The sequence below is a fragment of the Eptatretus burgeri genome, chromosome 2, assembly GCF_056783735.1.
Source record: "Eptatretus burgeri isolate ZD-2024b chromosome 2, Ebu_testis_v1, whole genome shotgun sequence".
Taxonomy (NCBI): domain Eukaryota; kingdom Metazoa; phylum Chordata; class Myxini; order Myxiniformes; family Myxinidae; genus Eptatretus; species Eptatretus burgeri.
Genome location: NC_140962.1, coordinates 108,083,985 through 108,105,872, shown reverse-complemented (window position 1 = coordinate 108,105,872; position 21,888 = coordinate 108,083,985). Strand labels below are relative to the sequence as shown.

At 41.5% G+C, this 21,888-nt stretch overlaps 1 protein-coding gene across 7 annotated transcripts in view; it reads left to right on the top strand.

The window, feature by feature from the left end:
- The window catches only part of UNC80 (unc-80 subunit of NALCN channel complex), a 449,893-nt gene extending 439,101 nt beyond the window's left edge, over positions 1 to 10,792 (top strand). For 6 of the 7 annotated variants that reach the window (XM_085870661.1, XM_085870659.1, XM_085870656.1 and 3 more), the window contains 3 exons: positions 1,135 to 1,216; positions 5,414 to 5,764; positions 9,966 to 10,792. In XM_085870661.1, the coding sequence (XP_085726787.1) occupies positions 1,135 to 1,216; positions 5,414 to 5,764; positions 9,966 to 10,241 (709 nt within the window). In that variant the 3' untranslated portion in view covers positions 10,242 to 10,792. The remainder of the gene's footprint in view (positions 1 to 1,134; positions 1,217 to 5,413; positions 5,765 to 9,965) is intronic. The other variant, XM_085870657.1, reaches the window with a different exon arrangement.
- The last annotated feature ends 11,096 nt before the right edge of the window (positions 10,793 to 21,888 follow it).

The following is a 21,888-nucleotide window of genomic DNA, read 5'->3' as shown; positions in this document are numbered from 1 at the left end:
AATGATGTAATAATGAATCATTATAGAATTGATGACAAATCGAATAAAGACATGTGGTTGCAGAAAGGCTCAGTTGGTGGCATAATTGCCACAAAGTTCGCTTCCTTTCATCTTGGTTTGGATATTAATGGACTCGGGGAGGTAATTAAAAACTGTCATCCTTTTGCTGTGAAAGCAGTTTAGCACAATGAAGCATGCATCTTCAGAAATGATGTACAACCGACTGTCCATTGTTCAAGATTTGAGGCCTCAGCCGCATTTAAGAAGGACTAACGCAACGAGTTGATATGCTTGACAAGTTTAATTTGAACTGTGATCAAATGCCTGGATATGATTTGGTCATAATATATAAAAACATTTATTTTGCCTAATTTCCAAAATTTTACTGCATGTATATATATATATATATATATATATATATATATATATATATATATATATATATATATATATATATATATATATATATATATATATATATATAATTATTTAGTTATAGCTGAGTTAATTGTGGATGTGGTGTGCATGATGCCACTTGCCACTTACCACGGAGCATGAAGAACCTTAAAAATGGAAATAAAAGTGTCTTAGCACCTTATATGCATGAATTCCCTGGCAAAATGGAGCATAAATGAAACTGAACATAACTGAGTATACTCATTGTGTTTAGCCGCCGTGCATGTTGATTTAGGCAGTTTGTTTTAAACACTGTCGTTTTATTTGGCTTCCATTTTGTCAACAAACCATGCAGAACATAGCTCCTCAAGCTAAAACCAATTTAAACAGTGAGGTTGAGATTTTGAAATGAGAATTGCTGTGAATTTGTTGCACTATTACCTCGAGGTCATCTTTGCCTCCGTCTCCAATGTGATTTTTTTTTTTTTTTAATCATGGGAATGATGCATGAAGTGTCCCATACATTACGTTTGAGGCCACAGGGTCGTAGAGGAAAGTGACAGGGTCAGCAATCAGTTGGCAGTGTTCTATCTCGGTCCCAGGATACCAAATTTCCTGCCAAATACTCCACTTTTCTCGTCGGTTCTGCTGCTGCGTGACTGACCCCAAGATTCCATCCTGTTTTATCCCATCGCTACGTATAAATCAATGAGCGAGCTTGTCGTTTGTGTTTTGCAGGGTAGCTAGTGTGCAGAGCGAACCAGGACAGCAGATTCCACTGCAGCAACCAGCGTTGGGCCGCAAGAAAGGTCTGAAGCAGGTGCGTTTTTTTTTCATAAACGGCTTCCGAAGACTCATTTGAATCCACTTGGCTCCTCCTTGACAGTCTCAGAGGTTCAGTTAATACCAATTGGTCTTTATATATGTCAAAGGGCAGTAATTCTTTATAGGCCATACTTTGACTTTGAATCCTGAATTTATTTCGACATCATCTTATTGCAATGATTAAGAACTTTTGTATTTGTGTGACTGAAGCTATACTTGATGAGCTCAATTCCACTTTCTCAGATATCCTTGTACCTTCGGTTGTAAAGAAATATCTCCATTGTTTTATTGTAAGGATTGAGGTTGAGGCTTGTAGCGGAGCATAATTAGAACAGCACTCGGTGGAGCGCATACTGTGTCAGTGTTCTGGTCTGGGGTTTAATCCCTCGAATGCCAGGCTGAACAGTGAATGTTTTGTACCCACTGATTCGTCCTTGTCACACACCAAAATTTAATCGGATTGTTCTCGTCACCTACCCAACTCATCCAATAAGTTTTGCCATAATCCATCGACAACGTTTTGGAATATTATGCTACTACATCGTTTTTGGCCCGAGAGTGGCCTGCAGGAGCATTCACCCTCCACCAATAATTCCACATTTACATGAAAGATGAATAATGTCGAAACAATTTTTCCAAATGAACTTTTTTATTCATAATTGAAGAGATCAAACTAAACACTGTTATAGTTGAAGGAGGTTACATATCAGGAATACCTGTAAAAACACATGTACAAATCATGAGAACGTCATTTGGAAGAGTGCACACCTCCGCCAAGATGAACAGTTTACGTTTTGTAAACCACTGATAGGCCGGATCTGCTGACCTGAACCAAAATCTAATTGGCTTGTTCTTGTCATCTAACCAACTCACCCACCAAGTTTTATCAACATCCATCAACAACTTTTTGAGATATAGTGCTATATATCGTTTTTGCACCATTTCTCAATGGTGGAAAATGACTTGTAAAAATTATAAAATCCCAGTATCTGGATCCGGATCTTCACCAAAATCGAATAATTTTGTCCTTGTGACACCTATCCGCAAGATTTCATCCGAATCCGTCCACAACTTTTTGAAATATCCTGCTCAAAGACAGACAGACAGACAGACAAACAAGCAAACAGACAGGCAAACTGACAGAAGAAAGTGAAAACATAATCTCTGTCCACCTTAGGTTTGTCTGTCTGTCTGTTTTTTCTGTTTGTCTGTGAACAGGAAGGATGTTTCCAAAAGTTGCTTGACAGAAGGGATGGTGTTGACTGGGTGATGTTCAGTGTTAGGCTTGCACCAGACGTAACGCTTTGAATTTCGACCAAAACGTTCAATTTTTGTCTTGTCTGACCACAAAACGTTTCTCCACATGCCTGCAGTATCATTAAGATGCTTTTCCACAAACTCCATATGAGCTTTTAGATGCGTATTTTTCATTAATGGCTTCTTTCTTGCCACCTGTCCAGAGAGGCTTGCTTTGTGAAGGGACCAGGGTATTGTTGATTGATGAACACTGACCCCCATCTCAGACATAGAGCCTTGCAGATCTTTCCAAGTCGTTGTTGGATTTACAGTGACATCCCGAACCAGTTTCCTGCTTGCCCGGCTGCTGAGTTTAGATGGGTGACCTGTTCTTAGTCGAGTCTTGGTGGTATGATACATTTCCACTTCCTTGTGATGGATTTCACTGTACGTACTCAAAGGGATAAATGAGTGTCTTTGAAATCTTCTTATAACCCTCTCCTGAATGGTACTTCTCCACCACTTTATGTCTGACTTCTTTGGAAAGCTCAATTTGGTCTTCATGTTTGCCTCGGTGGTTGACCAAGTGAGTTGCGTCTTAATTTTTTTTTAGATAAGTGACGAAGCTTAATTGTTTAGTGAAACCACTGATTACCTGCAGGTGAAACCCATTACACTTGTATTGTAACCTTTCAAACAAATAATTTGCTCCTGAAGTGATTTAGGGTTAATTAGGCAAAGGGGTTGAATACTTATGGAACTGAGAATCATCTGATTTTGTCCGTTCATCTAACTTGTTCACATTTAATCTGCAATTTTAGCTTTATCACTAATTTTGTGTCGTTTGTGAATACTCTCTACGTATTAAGTTTGATTTGAAAGCATCATGAAATAATCTTAGATGGCATCAAAATGTGAAAACTTTAGAGGAGGGGGTGAATACTTTTGCGGGCCACTGTATATATATCTCAACGGTGAAGAATCACTTTAACAATTTAAAATTCTCGGAAAACAGATCCGGATCTTCACCAAAATCGAATCAATTCGTTCTTGTCACACACCCAACCTATCCACCAAGTTTCGACTGAATCCGTCTCTAACTTTTTGAGATATCCTGCTCACAAACAAACAAACAAAGTGGTGAAAACCTAACCTCCGTCCACTTTCGGTCGAGGGGGTAATTATTGACAAGAGATGTGGAACATATTGAAAGTTAACTTCTCCTTGTTGGACCAAAGGATAGACACAATGAGCTATTGAGTACAAATTACCAGCATCAAATATAGGAATGAAGTGTTGGATCGGTTTTATCACCTTGAATTGGCCTGGAGGAGGAAGAATTGGCCTGGAAGACTTGGAACAGTGAACTGTATAGATTGGGGGGGGGGGGGGGGAATACAAGCACAATTTGATGGATGTTGGGAAATTGCTTACACTTCCGAAACAGGACAATGAGGGACTTGACCATTGCATATGCTTCACATAATGAGACTGGTCAGGAACAACAACAACAACAAGGGTAAGTGGAGCAAACTATATAAAAGGCATAATTCCGAAAGGCCATCACTCTTCAATAATTGAGCAATGAGGTCAACATGTGCCTTTGCCTTCTGATGGAAAAATTCTGTTTTTTTTTTTCTTTACAGGAGCGAGGCAGAATGATATGGTTTCTAAAACATTTGGTTCAATTGCATCAAGAAGCAGCAGCATATTTGTAATTAAATTTGTTCCACAATTTAAAGGCCATACGTGTTTTGAATGGACTAGGAAGGTCATGGCAGAGAATATTTTCTCAAATTTGAACTTTCGAGGCCAACTTTATTGATGCGGTCATTGACAGTTCACGGCTATTAGTTCGTTACATCTCAGATTTCTGGTCAGTCCTATTCCAAAGGTTGTCCACATAATATGATAAGTTAGGTTTAACAAGCACTGTTTCTGGGGGAAATAGAGAAATAACTTAACGGCTATGGCAACACCTCGTAAACCGCCAGGAAATCCATTGTCAATTTGCCAAGGTTCTTCGACTGGCTTTTCAAGCTGAAGTTTGAAACCCGAAATTGTATATTAATTAATGCATTATAATACCCACTTCTTCTTTTTTTGGACTGAGATGTTTTGGTCACTGGATTCAGTCGTATGATGGTTGGAATGTCCACTCTGAGTCTTGGAGGTCGGCAGTTCGATTCCACCTCTGGTTGAGTCATACCAATGACTTGAAAATGGTGTGTGTTGTTTCTTTGCTCGGAACTCAGAATTTAAAGACGAGAGCATGGACAAACTCTATAGGTTAGCATATCGAAGTTGGAGGGATTGCCTCCTTTGTTGCCACAGATCAATAAACGGTTTTAGAAGAGATTTAACCAAACCGATCACTTTCATTTGCCAGGGTAGAGCGTTGCTGAATGCCTTTGATGTTACACTAACTCGATCTGCGCTTCAGTTTACCAGCAAGAGGAGCATGACTTGCTAATTACAGTTTCCACTTGATATTCTTGCAGTGAACTGTTGTTTTGGTTCAACCTTGCAGTACCAAGGATGGAGCTGTGCTAGCACTAGTAGGCCTTCGATGATATCTTTATTTAGCTTGGAGGCAAATTATTAAAATGACAGTGATAGAATAAATATGAATAAATACCAAATTAACAAATTAAGTAATTTGGCACTAACCTTTGAGTTATTTATTTTACCATTTGGTGAATTAGAGAGCCATGATAGATGAAGTGCACCAGCTTTTGCGTTGATGCTTCCATTTGGGTGGTAAGATGTCTCTTTATGACTTCAATCAAAAAACTTAGCTCTGTTAAGCAAAGTTCACAAAATCCCAGGATGGTGTTCATAATTATTTTCCAACTTATATGGTTGTTCTTTGTGACCAAAGTATTTTTGTTTCACCTGTCATCATACTGACATTTTTTCATTAGCAGAGTGAGTAAAGCATTGACCTGCCATTCAGCCACGCAGATTCCTGCTGTCACGTGAGCCACAACATCAAGAAAAGAGCTCTCATCATGTTGCCCGTTTGTCCACCACACGACGATGTAGCTTCCAACCCAAGGGCCACACATCTGGCTCCCCGCCAACTTCTCCATCATCCACCTCCCGCCGGAACAGCGTGGCAGCATCTGTCGAGCAAAAGCGATCAGTGACCTTCACAGAAGGAGCTGTATCCAACGCCGAGGCAGTTGGTACAGTAAGCCCCAGCCCCGGACCACAAGAGAAAGCCAAAGCAGAGAAAAGTGTGGATGGCAGCTCTTCCCGGGTGATGGTCACGGTTACAGACCTGTCTTTGCAAGACTCCAAGAAGGTGATGGAGTTTTGACCTGCATTTTCATTAAAACCGATTGATTTGCAAATATTGTGGAAGGGAGTTGCAAAAGCTTTGAAAAACAATGATGTAAGTGAAATATGAGGGGCGCTCAAAATGTTCAACTAACGAGGACATACCAACATTTCATTTTCAATGTGTATAATTGGTAAGAAAATATTGTTTTCCGAACCCTCTCCCTCATAAATCTCAAGACAAGGTACGCCTTGGAACGTTGCCATCATGATTTAACACTGCACCGCCAGAGCATCCTCTGCAATTGTCCAAGTATGGTAATGTTAATGATGCAAGTTCGTTGCACGATCAATGTAAAATTTGGCCTATTCCATGAATATTGGTGTCAAATAACAAGCCAAGCCTTGATCACTGATCCTCAACCTTCCGCCAATACTGACTTCCACACGATGAAGGTTTTCTTGACAAATTGTGCTTTGAAGTAATTTCTTGCTTTTTACCCCTCAGCCTGAATTGGCTAAGGGGTATTGTCGTCATAGGCGTCCGGGCGTCCGGGCGGGCGTCTGTAATCTTTTGGTTTCCATCAATTTCGAGGAGAACGCCTTGTCCGATTAAATCCATTTTTGTAGGGTGTGTTGGGGTTGAGTGGAGGAAGGTTCCTTTCGAAAATGGGCATACTGCGATTTTCAATGTGGCCTCCATGGCAGCCATCTTGAAATTGGTTTCCAGACAATAACTTGAGAACGGCTTGACAGATTGATTTTATTATCATGGGGGTATAATGAGGGTGGTTCGAGGAAGGTTCCTTTTGATATACAGCACAATCCGAGATCCAATATGGCGGCTCGGGCAGCCATCTTGAATTTGGTTTCCGGACAATAACTTGAGAACGGCTTGACTTATTGATTTCATTTTTGTGTGATATAATGGAGGTGGTTAGAGGATGGTTCCTTTCGATATTCAGCGCAATCCGATATCCAATATGACGGCTTGAGCAGCCATCTTGAATTTGGTTTCCGGACAACAACTTGAAAACTGCTTCACACATTGATTTTATTCTGGCGAGGTATAATGGGGTTGAGTAGAGGAAGGTTCCTTTCGAAAATGGGCATGCTGCGATTTTCAATACGGCCACCATCTTGAAATTGATTTGCGTCAAGGGGCTGAGGGGTTATGCCCGCTTTGCGGTGCTATTTTTCGAAAATGTAATGTGGAATTTCAACTTGAATTGCGAGGGGAATTCAAAATGCTCGAGGAAAACCTCAGCACTCATGATCGACAGCAATAGCCGGTATCATGTTGTGAGCTGCTCAAAATGTTCCACGCAGATCCGGCCTATTTTATCCTTAGGCTGGCAAGTCGTGGTAAAACCCGGCTTCATCACTGGAATCCTGAAACGGAATTGAAATGAAATGGAAGCACAAGGGATCACTAAAAAAACAAAAATTTGCTCACCTAACCCTCAGCCAACAAAATCATGGCCTCAATTTTCTGGGATGTCAAGGGAACCCTACTGATTGACTGCATGCCTCACAAAACTACAATTACAGGGGAATATTATGCCAGGCCTCATGCAAAAAATTTCAGCTAGTCAACAAGGACGAACACTGAAGGATTTTGACCAAAAGAGTGCTCTTCCATTACGCGTCTGTGCACAAGGCCCGTGTATGCACAGACCATCATTTGTGACTGTGGCTTAAAACATTTGGAACATCAATTGTACAGCTCGAACCTGGCCCCTTGTGGCTATTATCTGTTTTGTCGTTTGAAGTCCACTCCTGCATGGGCACCCATTAACTGACAATGAGGAATTGACTAAAGCAACCAAGATGTAGCTGAGAGAGCAGTCTAAAAACTTATATTTTAGTGGCACAGAGGTCAAGGGACACCACACTGAAAATTAAATCAACAAGATGTGGCTTGGACTATTGTATCTCATTACTGGAACCTTCTGACTGTCCCTCATAAAACGCACCACAATGTCAGGCTGATTCGTGAATCCTCCACTCCGATTTAATATACATTATAGGATGCAGGTAGAGATTATGGGAAATTCTCACGTAAATGCCGAGATGACCTGGTAACAATAAGAGATTTGGGGGAAAGGGAGATGCGCTTCATGGTCATGGGTGGTGCAGACAGATGAAAAATGTCATTTAATACTTTGCTGTTGCCAGTGGCTTCCGAGCTATTGTCAAAACTACAATCGTATGGGGGAAAAAACTTTTTATGAACTAATGTCAGGTAAAATTGATGTACATGCTAAAGCCGTTTGTTTGGGGGTAATACGGGAATTTAAAATGGCATGGAGAGGCGGAGTGTAGTATTTGAACGGAAGACAGAGAGAAGAAGCTGGGATTACGTGGGAAGCCAGAGCACACAGCTCCTCTGGTTGCCTGTGTTGTGATAAATTTGAATAAAAGTTCTGCCACTTTGGGGAAACCACTTTCGATTTCTGAAGATGGTCGTGTGACCAAATGCTGTTTCTCTCCTGGCCGAGCCCAGCCTAGCCGGGCAATGCAAATAAATTGCCACCGTGACCTTTGACAACCATGTGAACACGTTCTATCCAGTTAATAGAATTGGAATGCTATGAGGACTTAAAATGAATGTGATAGCTTCTAAAAGAGCAGAATTGAAATTCAATTGATATAAACACTTGAAGATTAACAGGAGAAACAAATTGGTTAGAATACTTGAAATAATATGTAAATCTGTGATGATGGCTGTTTGTACATATGGATTCTCTGCCCACCACAGCCCTCTGTTTGTCTGCACAAGAAAAAGCAGATCATCCCCCCCCCACCCCTCCCTTTCCCAAACCCCAATCACTTCCACACATTGGTTAAAAAAAAGATGGCCTGTGCAATAAGAATGTGTAAGAATCAAATTACAAGTATGACATGAACATGAAACATTCCTTTTCTGGATTATAAAGAAATAAGACCATAAACTTCAATTTACGAACAACGTACTGATTGGAGGAGATTGGGACCATACTCTGTGCAGAGCGTTGTTGCTGCTTAAGCAGTCTCCTTGGCTATTGGGCACAATCCTGGACGGGTCACCACTCGGACATAGTATACCAGCAAGTTGGCACTCATTTTACTGACCTCGGAAGGATGACAGGTCGAGTTAACCCCACCTGGTATTAATTCAACAGCTGAGCGGGATTTGAACTCAGGACCCAAGGACCCAAAGCCCACCACCCGAACCATTAAGCCAACACCAGGCATATGTACTGATACATTGTTGAAATTCCTCGCCAGATGAATGACAAACATTTCAAACTTAGGAATGCAGCATACTTTCAGGAAATTAGTTCAGGGGTTGGAAGAGGGGTACATGGAGTGAGTAGTGGAACTGTAATCTCTTCTCTTCTATCATATGCAACATGCGGTTGCTGGGACTCTCATTGTGAGGGAGCATGGCGATACCTCCTACACAGTGCCCCTTGTAGGTAAGGGTAAGATTTTCCTGAATTTGTTGAGGGTGGCAGTAATGCTGACAGGATGCCTTGAGGTACGCGCACTCGCTTCTAAGCTGTCTAGCTTGGGTTTGAATCTCGGCCCAGGTATAAACTGTCATCCCAGTGTTTCACAAGCACGGTGATTCATCAGTGTTTGTGCCATCCCTGGGATGGATGTGAAACTGGGCATTCCACCTGCCGGCATTAGTTGGTGGATGTTGAAGATCTCACTGTGTCCTTCGTGAAGAGTAGGTGAGCTGTTGAGCTAATTCCTGCCCTAACCTGAGTCGAACTTCATGCCTGGCCAGCCAGTTAGTGAAAAACTTGGGCCAAGCTTCCCCAGCCAACCCCATAAGAATGAGGGAATAATCGTGACCGTCAAAGAAGAAGTTGAGGGTGCTGGCAATACCTTACTTACTCTTAATCAAAAGGCACCATGGGACTTTTAACATCCACCATCTAATGCTGGCAGTAAGGTCACCAGATTGTCTGTCCGAGGGATGACACTCATTGATGCAATGCCCCCATAACTGCAAAAGCTCCAATCTGACATTTTATAGTCTGCTCGAGAATGAAACCCAGACTCGGCAGCTCAGAGCCAAGTAAGTGGGCTAACCTCGACACCATCTTACCCCAATGCTACCGAAACACCATACATACAGTTCTTGCTTATAGAAATGAAACTCAAGCAGTGCACTGATAATAACGTCCTCAACATATAGGGCTCACCTGATGTTGTTCCACCTTTTCCTGCAGTCGGACTTTGTGGCAGAGATGGAGGCAGAATTCTGCCGTGGCCTGTTAGCACATGGCCTAGGGAATCACGTGGTGAGCCAGAGATGTTCCAGAAACCAACATGTTGAGAAGGTAGAAGAAGCCTCACCGCTGCTTTGCCCAGAGGATGTCTCAGACTGCAAGGTATACGACAGTGGGAGCACAGGGCTTGCCGAAAGCATTCTCACTTCTCCCGACTTGTTTCTTACGGTGGAAGTTGAGCAGACCCAAGCCAGAGTGAATGAATCTCATGTGTAGACACTTTGAAAAAAAAAAATTTTCCCTCCATTTCAGTTGCTTACTTTACTGATTGTGCATTTCACTCAATTTCTCTCCACATTTCGTTCCATTAGGACTGTTCTTCCATGTGCTTTTCTTTTACCGTTTTCCCTTCATAACCAGCCAGAATCCCAACCCTCCATTTTCACATCGCAAGGTGACCTTGAACATTCAAACTGCTGAACTACACTAGGCTGGCTGAACGCTTCATGCCATTCATTCATCGCCTACAAATATCCTGAATGTATTGGCCTCTGCATAATGCACAGCAGATCTGTTTGTCTGCACCCAGCACCCACGGTCTTGTCGCTTCTCGTCTTGTCTTTGATGCCGTGGATAACCTTGTGCTCCGACACAATTGTTTCGCTTTGACTGCACTAATAGCTTTGCCATATTTGGTTCAGTGTTCACTAAAAAAAAAGAAGAAAAAAAAAAGAAAGTCAATTACAACGATGATGTCCTATGTCAGTAACGCGACATGTGTTTTCTGTGTTGTATGAAACATTAAACTTGATGTCGCTTCTATTGCATACTCGTCTGTTTATGAACCAAATCGAAAGTAAATTTGGTATTGGCAGAAATGCTTAATTTTGAAGAAACGGTGGAAGGTTTTGCATTTGGGGGGTTCCCCCCCCCCCAACAATCCTGTAGGATTTCCTGTTTTATTTTTGTGAAGCACTTTCCTTCCAAGTTCCAAGCATGTCTGCCGTGGAACTTCAGGAAAACAGTCATGGATTATAAATGAGTGCACTTTCATGACGCCCATCCTTATTGATCACAATTTTTTGAGCACTCATCTTACTTGAATTCGCCGAGTCTCCTTATTGACCTCATATCCTTTTAACTATGCGTTTCATGTTGCTGCAGTTCCATCAGGAGTCTTTATTGAAGAATGTAAGTGTGCAATTACTCATTAAGTTCAGGTGAATGCAAGGAAATGAATGAATTACTTGCACCATATATGTTTTTAACTGGGCCACATTATTGAGCATCAGTATGGAAATGCTCAGGAAGAACAATCTCGTTGCCCCCCCCGCCCCCCCCTGCACACCCCCTTTCAGCCTGATTCAATCCACTGCAAGACAAAGGTCTCCTCTCATCTTGACGGGTGTCTGGCAAACTCAAATGCCATCGAGCAGAAAATTTACAGCCAACAATACATGTACTCATAAGCAACTCATAGCAGGACCATCTCAAGTCTAATGCTTTCTTTCTTTCTGCAAGTAATGTGAAGAGCTCGTAGCCATAGGGAGGCATAAAGGTATCGTGGTGACTGGTGAGAGTTCATGGGTGGGCAGCATGCCATATTGTGTCTAAAGACCAAAAGTTCAAACATGAAAGTCTGATTAGTCCCATATTTTTCCAAGATGAAAGATTTTTTTTTAACCTCCGTCACTGAAGGTGGATGGAGGTTAGGTTTTCATGTCTGTCGGTCTGTGAGCAGGATATCTCAAAAAGTTGTGGACGGATTCGGACAAAACTTGGTGGATGGTTTTGGTATGTGACAAAAGTGAATTTATTCGATTTTGGTGAAGATTCACATCTAGAACCGAGAATTTTTTTTTAGTGATTCTTTATCATTGAGAGATGGGGCCAAAACGATATCTAGCATGATATCTTCAGTTGTGTACTAGTTATGACAACTTGATTGATGAGTTAGTTAAGTGAAGAATGAGCCGATTCGATTTAGGATGAGGTCCAGTTCCAGATCCACCCTTTCAGTGGGATACAAAACACAAACTGTTCAGCTTGGCCGAGGTACACGCTCTACCGAGTGCCATTCTAGTTGAGGAATGGGTTCCTTCAAGATGACCTGTAACATGGCTGGCAGGATTGCCTGGACTAGACGAATGCACACTCTCTATTAATCTGTCTCGCCTGGGTTTGAATCTCGGCCCCGGTATAAACCGTCACCCTGGTGTTTCACACGCTGGGCGAGGCATCAAATGTTAAACTGGGCGTCTCATCGATTTGCATTATTTGGTTGATGTAGATCCCATGGTGTCTTTCACTAAAAGGAGGCGAGTTATTTCCAGCACCCTAGCCAAATTCCAGAACCCTGGCAAATGAACAGGGACAATGTGTCAGAGGCATAGCCATGCTGCTGTGATGCAACTGGCAGACAGAATTCGGAATGAAATCCCACTCTAATACACATTCACTTCCAAGAACCTCCTGTTACAAAGGAACTGAAGGAAAAGGACAGAGAAAGGCAAGATCAGGGAGACATTTTTTTGATCAATGTCTTCTGCTGATGAAGGTGTCGGTATAGTTGGGAAAGAATAAAGAGGCAGTTTATTTCAGAGTTTCATGGTGAGAGGTTCTTCTTCATTCATATGCAACACAAAGCTGCAGGGGAGCATCTTTGGCTGAGGGCACAGCTGTTCCACTGATGCAGTGCCCCCTGTAGGTCAGGCAATGAATTTTAAATTTGGCCATGGTTCCTGCAATGATCACCTACTCTTCACGTAGGACACCTTGGGATCTTTAAGGTCCACCAACAAAGGCCAGTAGACAGGACACCAGTTTAAGATCCATCCAAGAGACAGCACACACATTGATGAATCACCCTGCCTGTGAAACACTGGGATGACAATTTATAGCTGGGTCAGGATTTGAACCCAGGCGAGACAGCTTAGAGGTGAGTGTGCATACCTCGAGGCCATTCTGTCATTCTGGGTGAGAGGTAATACAGAGGTAATGAAGAGGTACTAAAGAGGATGCAGATTTATTATTTACACACACGCACACACACTCTCTCTATCTCTCTCTCTCTGAAGTCAGGTAGGTAGAACGAGGATACACATCGAGTAGAAGAACTGCAGCTTAAAATTCCGTTGTAACTTGTAAGGTTATTAAAAATATTTATATTAAAACATGAATGGTCAAAAGTGATCGATCAAATGGGGATAAATATTGTAACAGCAATCTTAAATTTAAAAAAAGCTGAAACCGATGGAAAACCTCAGGATAAGTTGTTCATCTCTGAAGGCGATAAATCTTTCCTTTCGGAAACTTTTTGATCATGATCACTGCAAGCCTGGACGGATTGAGGAGTCGGGCATTCACTGAGGACCCAAGCCATCGAATGACCCATGCTCAAAAAATAAATAATACTAAAAAAAAAGGTTAACGTTTTCAGAAATATGAGGGGAAGGCAATTTTGGAACTTACATTTAAACATAATATCTTAATTGTTGAGGGTTGAAAGTCGATTTTGATTGATTCCTGAAAAAAATGCAGCAAAGTTATTTATTGCTGTTAAACATTTAACCTGCTTTAAACAAATACCATTTACTTCTGTTAAACCAAGTTTCAAACTTTACAGAAATTGTGGTCTCTCTATATGTTGAAGTTCCTTGGAAGGGAAGTTATCCAATATATATTGTGAACATGCGTTCGTCTGTCTCCCGTTTACGGAGGCCACTTCTCACGCTGCATTGAAAAGCTCATCAATCACCTAGGCATGAGTAGGCATCTCACCTAGGCATCAATCAATCAGGCATGAGTAATGTTGATGTCAAATTTTATTTTACAACCAGGATATTTTGCCGTCTTTTTTTTTGACAAATCCAACCCCTGCCACCCGATGTTGCACCACCATTTTGCGGTGGGTGGTATAAGTAGCTCAGAGCTTTGGTTCTGAGCTCGATGAAGAGTGCAACACAATTGACATTTTTAAAGTGCACTAAATATTATTTAAAGTCATTTATTAACATAAAACTTTTCCTGTCACTGGGGATGGATGCTTTTGTTTGACTTTTTTCATCACTTGGGATGGGTACACTCTTCCTTGTTAACCATAAATGTGCATGACAAAAAACTGGGTTTTTATCCTCTTTGTCCAAAAAAAAAAATTCATCATCTTCACACGTTTTTTTCTAATCTTATAGAAAAACTAGACGACCCGTGAACCCGTTGGGTTCCCGTTGTGACAGCAATTGATGAAAAAAAATCATTTCAAGAAAAAAGAAAAAAAAGATAGCTCCAGCGAACTAAACCGCTGAGGTTGTTTGCTTGATGAAATTTTCCCGAAGAGTACTTGACTGGATCAGGAATTGATTTTTAAAATAATATTTTTTTTGGGTTGCCCGATTTGAACGAAACTTGATACTGCACACCGCAGGAGAATGGTGAGTAAGATGGGCTGAAAAATTTTGTGCTATCGTGTGTCGTTTTGGCTGTATTTCGGGAACATATATACATACATACATACATACATACATACATACAAGATGAGAGTTTTAGTAATACATAGATAGATAGTGTTCAACAGATGAGAGTGCAAATTGACTCAGTGGGTCTGAATGTCCCACTATGTCCTTTATTTTAGATTATACGGCTAAGGTTATCCTTTGTTTTTCTCAGCAAAATCTTCAGGTAAATGACACGGAGAAATAAATATTTTGTCCGTGTGTACATTTTCTTACATACCGTTTCAGGCCGTTTGTCGTGACGTTCGCCATATTATATACTTACCAGTATAAAAGCCCATCAAAAATGACGGGTTGGAATTATTTTATTTGAAATATTCAAGGAGACTTGAAGATATGTTGTTTCGTAGCAAAAAGCACTATTTCAAAACACTACATGTACAAATGTGACCCTATTTTCTTTATCTTCTGGGACGCTTCATTTCGACAGTACAGCCTTATGAACATGCCAAAGTCTGAAGCCTCGGCCTAGCGTCAGGTGTGCTTATATCTTCTTTATTCATGAGACAACCTACAGACGTAAATGAACACTCGTTTTACTCTGCACGTATTACACATCAAGTGAAGTGAATTTCACCTCCCTGTGCCTTGTTTTCATTGTTATTTTTAAACAGTTCTGTATACTGCCCTTTCGGCCCTGTTGCAAGTCACCATCTACACTTCCAATAGATGTAAGTACTCTTTTATGAAAAATGTTTTTCGAGTTGTTTTTTTTTATCCTGAAAAATAGACCATAATGAACGCACAGTCATGTTAAAAGATTGGCCTTTAAAACCATCCTTAAATCATCCTTATGAAGGGGGACAGACAAATACACAAACAGACAAACACACACTGTGTTTTATTTTGGTAGATAACATACTTAGCATTCCATGAAGCTTTGGACTGTCACATACAGTGGTCTTTACTCTGCAACACGAGGTGCACCAGTTTCTGGTTCGTACATTTTCGTGTATTTCTTTTAAATTCACGGTCTAATTATTATTCTACATATTTATGCACAAGTGGTTGTTTTATTAAACTTTTATTTCGCACTGTCATTCAAAGATGTTGGATCTAGGGGGCCCAAAGACGCCTTTTTCCCAGAGGGCCCAGAATACCTTCAGTCCGCCCGAGCTGCGAGTCGTACCAGTACAAGGCAATATTAGCAAAAGATACAAAAACAGGTGGGAAGGAATTTTGATGAACTCTTCATAACAAAACAAATTAATGTTTAACATTTAGCTACACCCAGTAGTCTTTCCAATACATACTGTTATGACTTTATGAGTTCAAGGGTGCAGCATCTGCGGAACATGTTGTATTATGTTCAAGTTTAGAATGTAGGAATGTTTATTAGTTTTAGAATAGTTCATGTATGTTTGTAGTAATTATCCTGTTTTTGTCCATCATCTAATTTCTGCACAAATCTTATGAAAGAGTTGAAAACAAAATATGCGTCGATGCAGTAGGATGCATGGTAGTGGAAAGTGCCATTTGTGGAACTGTTCTATCACCAAGCTGGTGTAGCTGCCCTGTTCCTTATTTGCTTAAATTTGTTATAGAAAGAGACTGGGGTCAAAGTGAGTTGAGATAGATCAAGAGAGAGAGTCAAGGGACCCAAAATGCATGTCATGGATGAAGATGAAGCCTGTTGGCTCAACCATGGTTGGCAAGATCAGATGGAGGATAAAACGTTACTTCCGTTCAATGCTCTGGAACTTTGGAGCAATTTTCATTTTCAATATTCAATGTGATGTACATTTCAGTTCAGCACTTAGCACTCCATGTAATAAGCTGTGGAATGCTGGTTTTTTTTGTTCTCATTGTCATCGCTCTTATTTCTGCCCTTGGCTGGGAGGATGGCATCGAGGTTTGCACACTCACCTCCGAGCTGTCCAGCCTGGGTTTAAATCTCAGCCCAGCTAGAAACTCTCATCCTAGCGTTTCAATGGCAGGGCAAGGCATCAATGTGCGTGTTGTTCCTTAGATGAACGTTAAGCCGGGTGTCCCGTCTGTTGACATTATTTGTCGTTAAATATCCCAGTGTGTCCTTCATTAAGAGTACAGGCGAGTTATCACCAACACCCGGGTATAATTCCAAATTCCTGTCGAGCCTGTGGGTAGCAAGTGGTCTGCTCTTCCTCGAGGTTTCTTGACACCAGGTTACACTGTTTGCTATACTATAGCCTGGTGTTGGCTTAACGGTTAAAGTGGCTGGCATAAAAATCTTGGGGTCTTCAGTTTGAGCCCCTGTTGTTATGTTAAAATCGGGTTATGTTGAAATAACACCAGGTGGGTTGACTCAGCCTTTTATATATTTGAGGTCAGGAAAATGGGCACCAGCTTACTGGTAGCAGGGGCACTGAATCAGTGAGAATCAGTGGCTCAGCTGTGCTTCCAGAAAATGATGCAACCAGCAGCCACAGGATGCATACGAAACAACAACTGCTTGCTATCTCTGGGTGCAGTTGCTGCCTCAGCACCAATTTCTGCACTATAGCCAATTGACCAGATATTTGGCACGTTTCACGTGAACGGCCTTACTTGGATATGGAAGGGCAACCAAGCACAACGTTTCTACACTGAACAGACTTCAAACATTTTATAATCAAAACAAAACGTGAGCTCTCAAAAAAAAATCTCTGCTTTCCTTATTTGTGTTATCAAAGTGTTTGTGCTAAGTGTTCAAGTTTAAAACTTTAATGCTTTGTTGAAAATTCCATATTAATTGGTTACATACTAGTCTCGATGGGAAACAGCTGAGATTGGCTGGTCATGTTCTTCATGTGGATGACCAATCTTGCATGGTGATCTGACCCAAGAGAAATGACATCTCAGCGGTCAACATAAACGTCATCAGGTCACCCTCAAGAAGAGCCTCAAGATCTGCAACATCGACCATGACACCAGGGAGCAGCTCCCAGCTGACCGGCCACTAGGGACAAGACAAATGAGAGCTGGGATTCTTCACTTCGAGAGAAATGCATGCCAGCTGCATGAGTTCAAGGAAAACACCGAGAAGACCGGGCTACTGCACAGGCCACTGGCAGAGGCCGCAGGCTACTGGTGCCAATCCTGAATCAGACTCCACTGCTCCCAGATAAACCATAGCAGACACAACCAAACTGAAGGCATGACGGCTCAGACATTGTCAAAATCGAGAAGACAACCGCCACTGCAGATGGGATGATTTTCATTTATTGGATATAAAATTTGGGTTTATTTCTACAGCTGTTCCAGAAGAAACACCATTATTACCTCCGCCACCAAAGGTGAAGGAGGTTATGTTTTCGCCCCTTTATGTCTTTGTTTGTCTGTTTGAGTGCACGAGAGCTCGAAAGGTTTTGGACGGATTCGGATGAGATTTTGTGGACAGGTTGGGAGTGTGACAAGGACGACCGGATTAAATTTTGGTGAAGATCCGGATCCGACTACTAGAATTTTAAAAGTGATTCTTCACCATTGAGAGAAAGGGCCAAAAACGATATGTAATGCTGTATAGCATGATATTTCAAAAATGTATTGGGCCGGATATGTTCTTGTGGATCAGGCATTACGTGGTGGAGGTATGTGCTCTACCGAGTGCCCTTCTCGGTCTACACGTTTATTATTAGCGAACTAATGATGACAAGCATAAAGCTGGTAACGCGATACCGAAGAAAGTCTAAAGTTTTGTTTCATGCTCCATTTCATTCCCTGCTTCTGAATAGGAAGTGGTGGGATCCTTCTTTTTGATAGTTTAGTCGATTTGAATGGCGATTTGGAAATTCTACAAATGCTCTTCTTCGTGAACTTGTGACACCAACGTTTTCCAAAGAGAAACCAATGGCTTCAACAGAATGGGATCGCACCCACACACCATGGATAATGTCTTGGATTAGACCCATTCCCGACTTAATAGCAGAGCCATTTTAAACCATTTCTTTCCTTGCAGGCTTTTATGAAGGCCTCATCTGGCCACTGACAAGTCCAGACCTTAATCTCTGTGACTTCCTTTTAATGGGGTTCTTTAAGAAGAAAAGTTTACAACATGGGCCCGCTGGACCGTCCATGATCTGAAAACAGGATTCTGGGATCGCATCGACCGTATTAGCCGAGAAACGTTGGAAAAAGTTCTGGCCAAAGTGAAACCAGTACGTGCCATGTTTAAGTGGAATTTAGTTGTTTTTTTAGCTATCTCGGTTGGTGTTAGCTGGACTGGCCAATGAAGATCAGGAAACAGTCGACTTTTTTTGGACACGTGGTCCCTAATTCCAATTAATGGATCCACTGGCAGAAGATAAAAGACATCGGTACACCCGGAGAAGGAGCCTTTTGGCTTCAGTTTTCTGATCCAACGTTACATTTGTGGCTAAACTTGTGCTGTGATACTTGCTTCTGCCGGAAAATCCTGAGATCAGCTGTGAGCTCTTGGACATCGAGCCCATGACTTCTGAAAAGTGTTTTCCGAGGAACGGAATAAATTGCATGACTGCAGGTTGTGGCAGTGGACCATTCCTGGTGCTGGGAGCATTTGGACTCAGGTTCATAAGAGGGTTGAGACCATTCACTTTGCTCTCACCTGATAGCATCAAACTCATCCAGCTGTGTCAGGCATGGATGCTGCTTTTGGATGGGTACTTCAAGCCTGCTTTTCCACGAGACCAACTTTTATGCTCAGTCGGGATTGGAGGAAGAGTGCGTGAGAAAAAAGGCAAAACTAGAAGGGCACTCAGTAGAGAGCACATCTCCGCCACGTAATGCCTGATCCATGTCAACATATCGGGCCAATACATTTTTGAAATACCATGCTTTCCAGGACGATGTCGTTTTTGGCCCAATCTCTCAATGGTGAAGAATCACTTTAACTCATTCTCAGATCCAGATTCGAATCTTCACCAAAATCGAATCAATTTGTCCTTGTCACACACCGAACATGTTCACCAAGTTTCCTCTGAATCTGTAGATCACTTTTTGAGATATCGTACTCGCAGACAAATCAACACACAAACAGGAATTCCAACTTCAGCGGTGGAGGTAAAGATTGAAGATGGAGAAACATTTGTGTATTTCGACACAATATTGGATAAAAATTATGGAACGAAGAAAGACATTGAGACACGTATCCATAAGGCAAGATAAGCATCAAGTCTCAACAAACAGCTGTGGACAAGCAACAACATATCATTGCTAATTAAATTGACAATATTCAATTCCAACATCAAGACAGTCCTTTCATATTATGGTAAGCCTCGTGTTGGCTTAACGTTTGAGGTGGCCCCCTTAAGATCTTAGGGTCTTGAGTTCACACCCATGTTGGGCCGTTAAAATAACACCAGGTGGGTTGACTCAACCTATTATCCTTCTGAGGTTGGCAAAAATCAGTACTAGCTTACTGGTAACGGGGGCACTGAATCTGTGGCACAGCTGCACTCCCTGCAATGATTCACCCAGCAGCCAAATGCTGGATGCAAAAAAGAGGACCGTGGGTCCTGAAGCTCACCTCGAACAGGAGTAACAGTCAATGACATCATAACCTAGTGAAATTTTGTTCATGTGCAGAATCTGGTCACGTGATTGGTTGAATTGGATGCTCTCTCGATGCTGATTACAGCAATACATGTTTTCATGTTCAAGGTCATGTTTTTGGATGAGGGCATGGCTGCGCTGATGATGCAATGCAGGCATTGTTTTAGCATTTCAGGCCTGAATTCAACCCGTTAATGAGTGCAGACTGTGATGCGGTCTATACACCTTTGTTAGGCATCAGATATGAAGCTTGTGGCTTAGTTTCATCAAAATTGTTTGTTTGTTTCAAGCGATAATTACTGGTATTTATAGACTGGCTGAGTGACTGACTGACTTACCTAAAGACACTGCTCGATCACATCATCTCATCAGACTAAAGTCCAGGTGAGCTAATAACAACGATAATTTTTGATGGTGTCGAGTGCCGGAAGACAACCAAAAAGATAGATGGCAAACTCAGGCGATTTCAGCAAAGATGTTTGAGGAGAGTTTTTGAGGTTTTCTGGCCAGAAGGAATCTCATTTGACGAAGCAAGGAGATTACAAAATCCAGGGAGGCACGAAGCGCCCGTCCCTTAAAATGGGACGGTTTCTCTGGATGCAACTTTAACACAGGGACTGAAAATTAGTTTCTCAGCTTCCACTGGACAAAATCGGCTGAAATTTTAAGAAGTAAATCCTTTGTATGTCGAGGCAATATGTCCCAAATTTCAGGAACGTCCATTTCCGCATTCTTGAGTTTTCAACGAAAACCCTTGAAATTAACGTTGGCGTCTGTCAGTCTGTCCGTCCGTCCGTCCACACAAAATGTGTTGGCTCTCTTATCTCAAAGGCTATACAGCGAAACGAGCTGAAACTTGGAATATACATCGGCCAATGTGTTTAATCATTGTATTTCGAAACAAATTCCACCTCAGTGCCATAGTTTTTGCTTTTTGACCATTTTTTTGCTCATATTCCATGATCCACGCATCATCCACAAATGTCGGAAACATCATGCAATTCTGCTTGCTTTCACCAGAGGGCAGCACTATCCATCAATTATGGATATGCATGAGTAGATCAATTTATCTGTGCATCAAATAAGTTGCCGACAATTGTACGTATTCATTACCCTGCATTCGAGAAGCGAAAAGCAGGGTAAGCGATCGGTGGCGTACGTACGTGTCTGCATCTTGTTAAGAACGAAAACCGCTCAACAGAGGAAATTGAAACTTTCCCACATGTTACATGATCATGCGATATAGCGGTCACTCTTTTGAGGTCAATATAGGCCAAAGGTCAAAAGAGGCCAATTTTCTAAATCCTCAATTTTCATCTGACTGACTATAAAATTGAACATCGATTTTCATATCAGGTCAATGAATTCAACCACCAAATATTTTAAATTGATAAAATGCATCGTTTCAAAATTTCATCTTTCTTTCATGATTTTTATTCAGAAAAGGAAGTAAACTGTACCGACAAATACAGTATTTACTTACGACTTCGTCGTGGCTTTCGACACATATGGCGGCAACAAGACCTCGCCATTTCTTCCTCTATAGTCTATAGCATCAAATCTTCCATGTCTTTCACTTCCATCTCATTGAAAGCTTTTCGCTGTGCTTTGACAGTCCTTCTCCAAGTTTATCTTGTTCTTCCTATTTATATATATTTTTGTCCCTCTTGTTGTCGAGAACATCCTTTCTTTATTTGCCCCCATCGGACTTAGTCCGAAACGGGGGCTTATGGATCTGTTCTCGATTTTCATGTCCGTGCATGCGTGTGTGCATCGGCAACCAAATCTCGGAATGCCTGGACTGATTTTAAGCGTACTTGGCAGAAAGACAACACATGGAGGTATGCATTTGCACATAATTTTGTTTCACGATGCGATCAAAGATGGCCGACTGGCGGCCATTTTATTTGTTAAAAAAACTA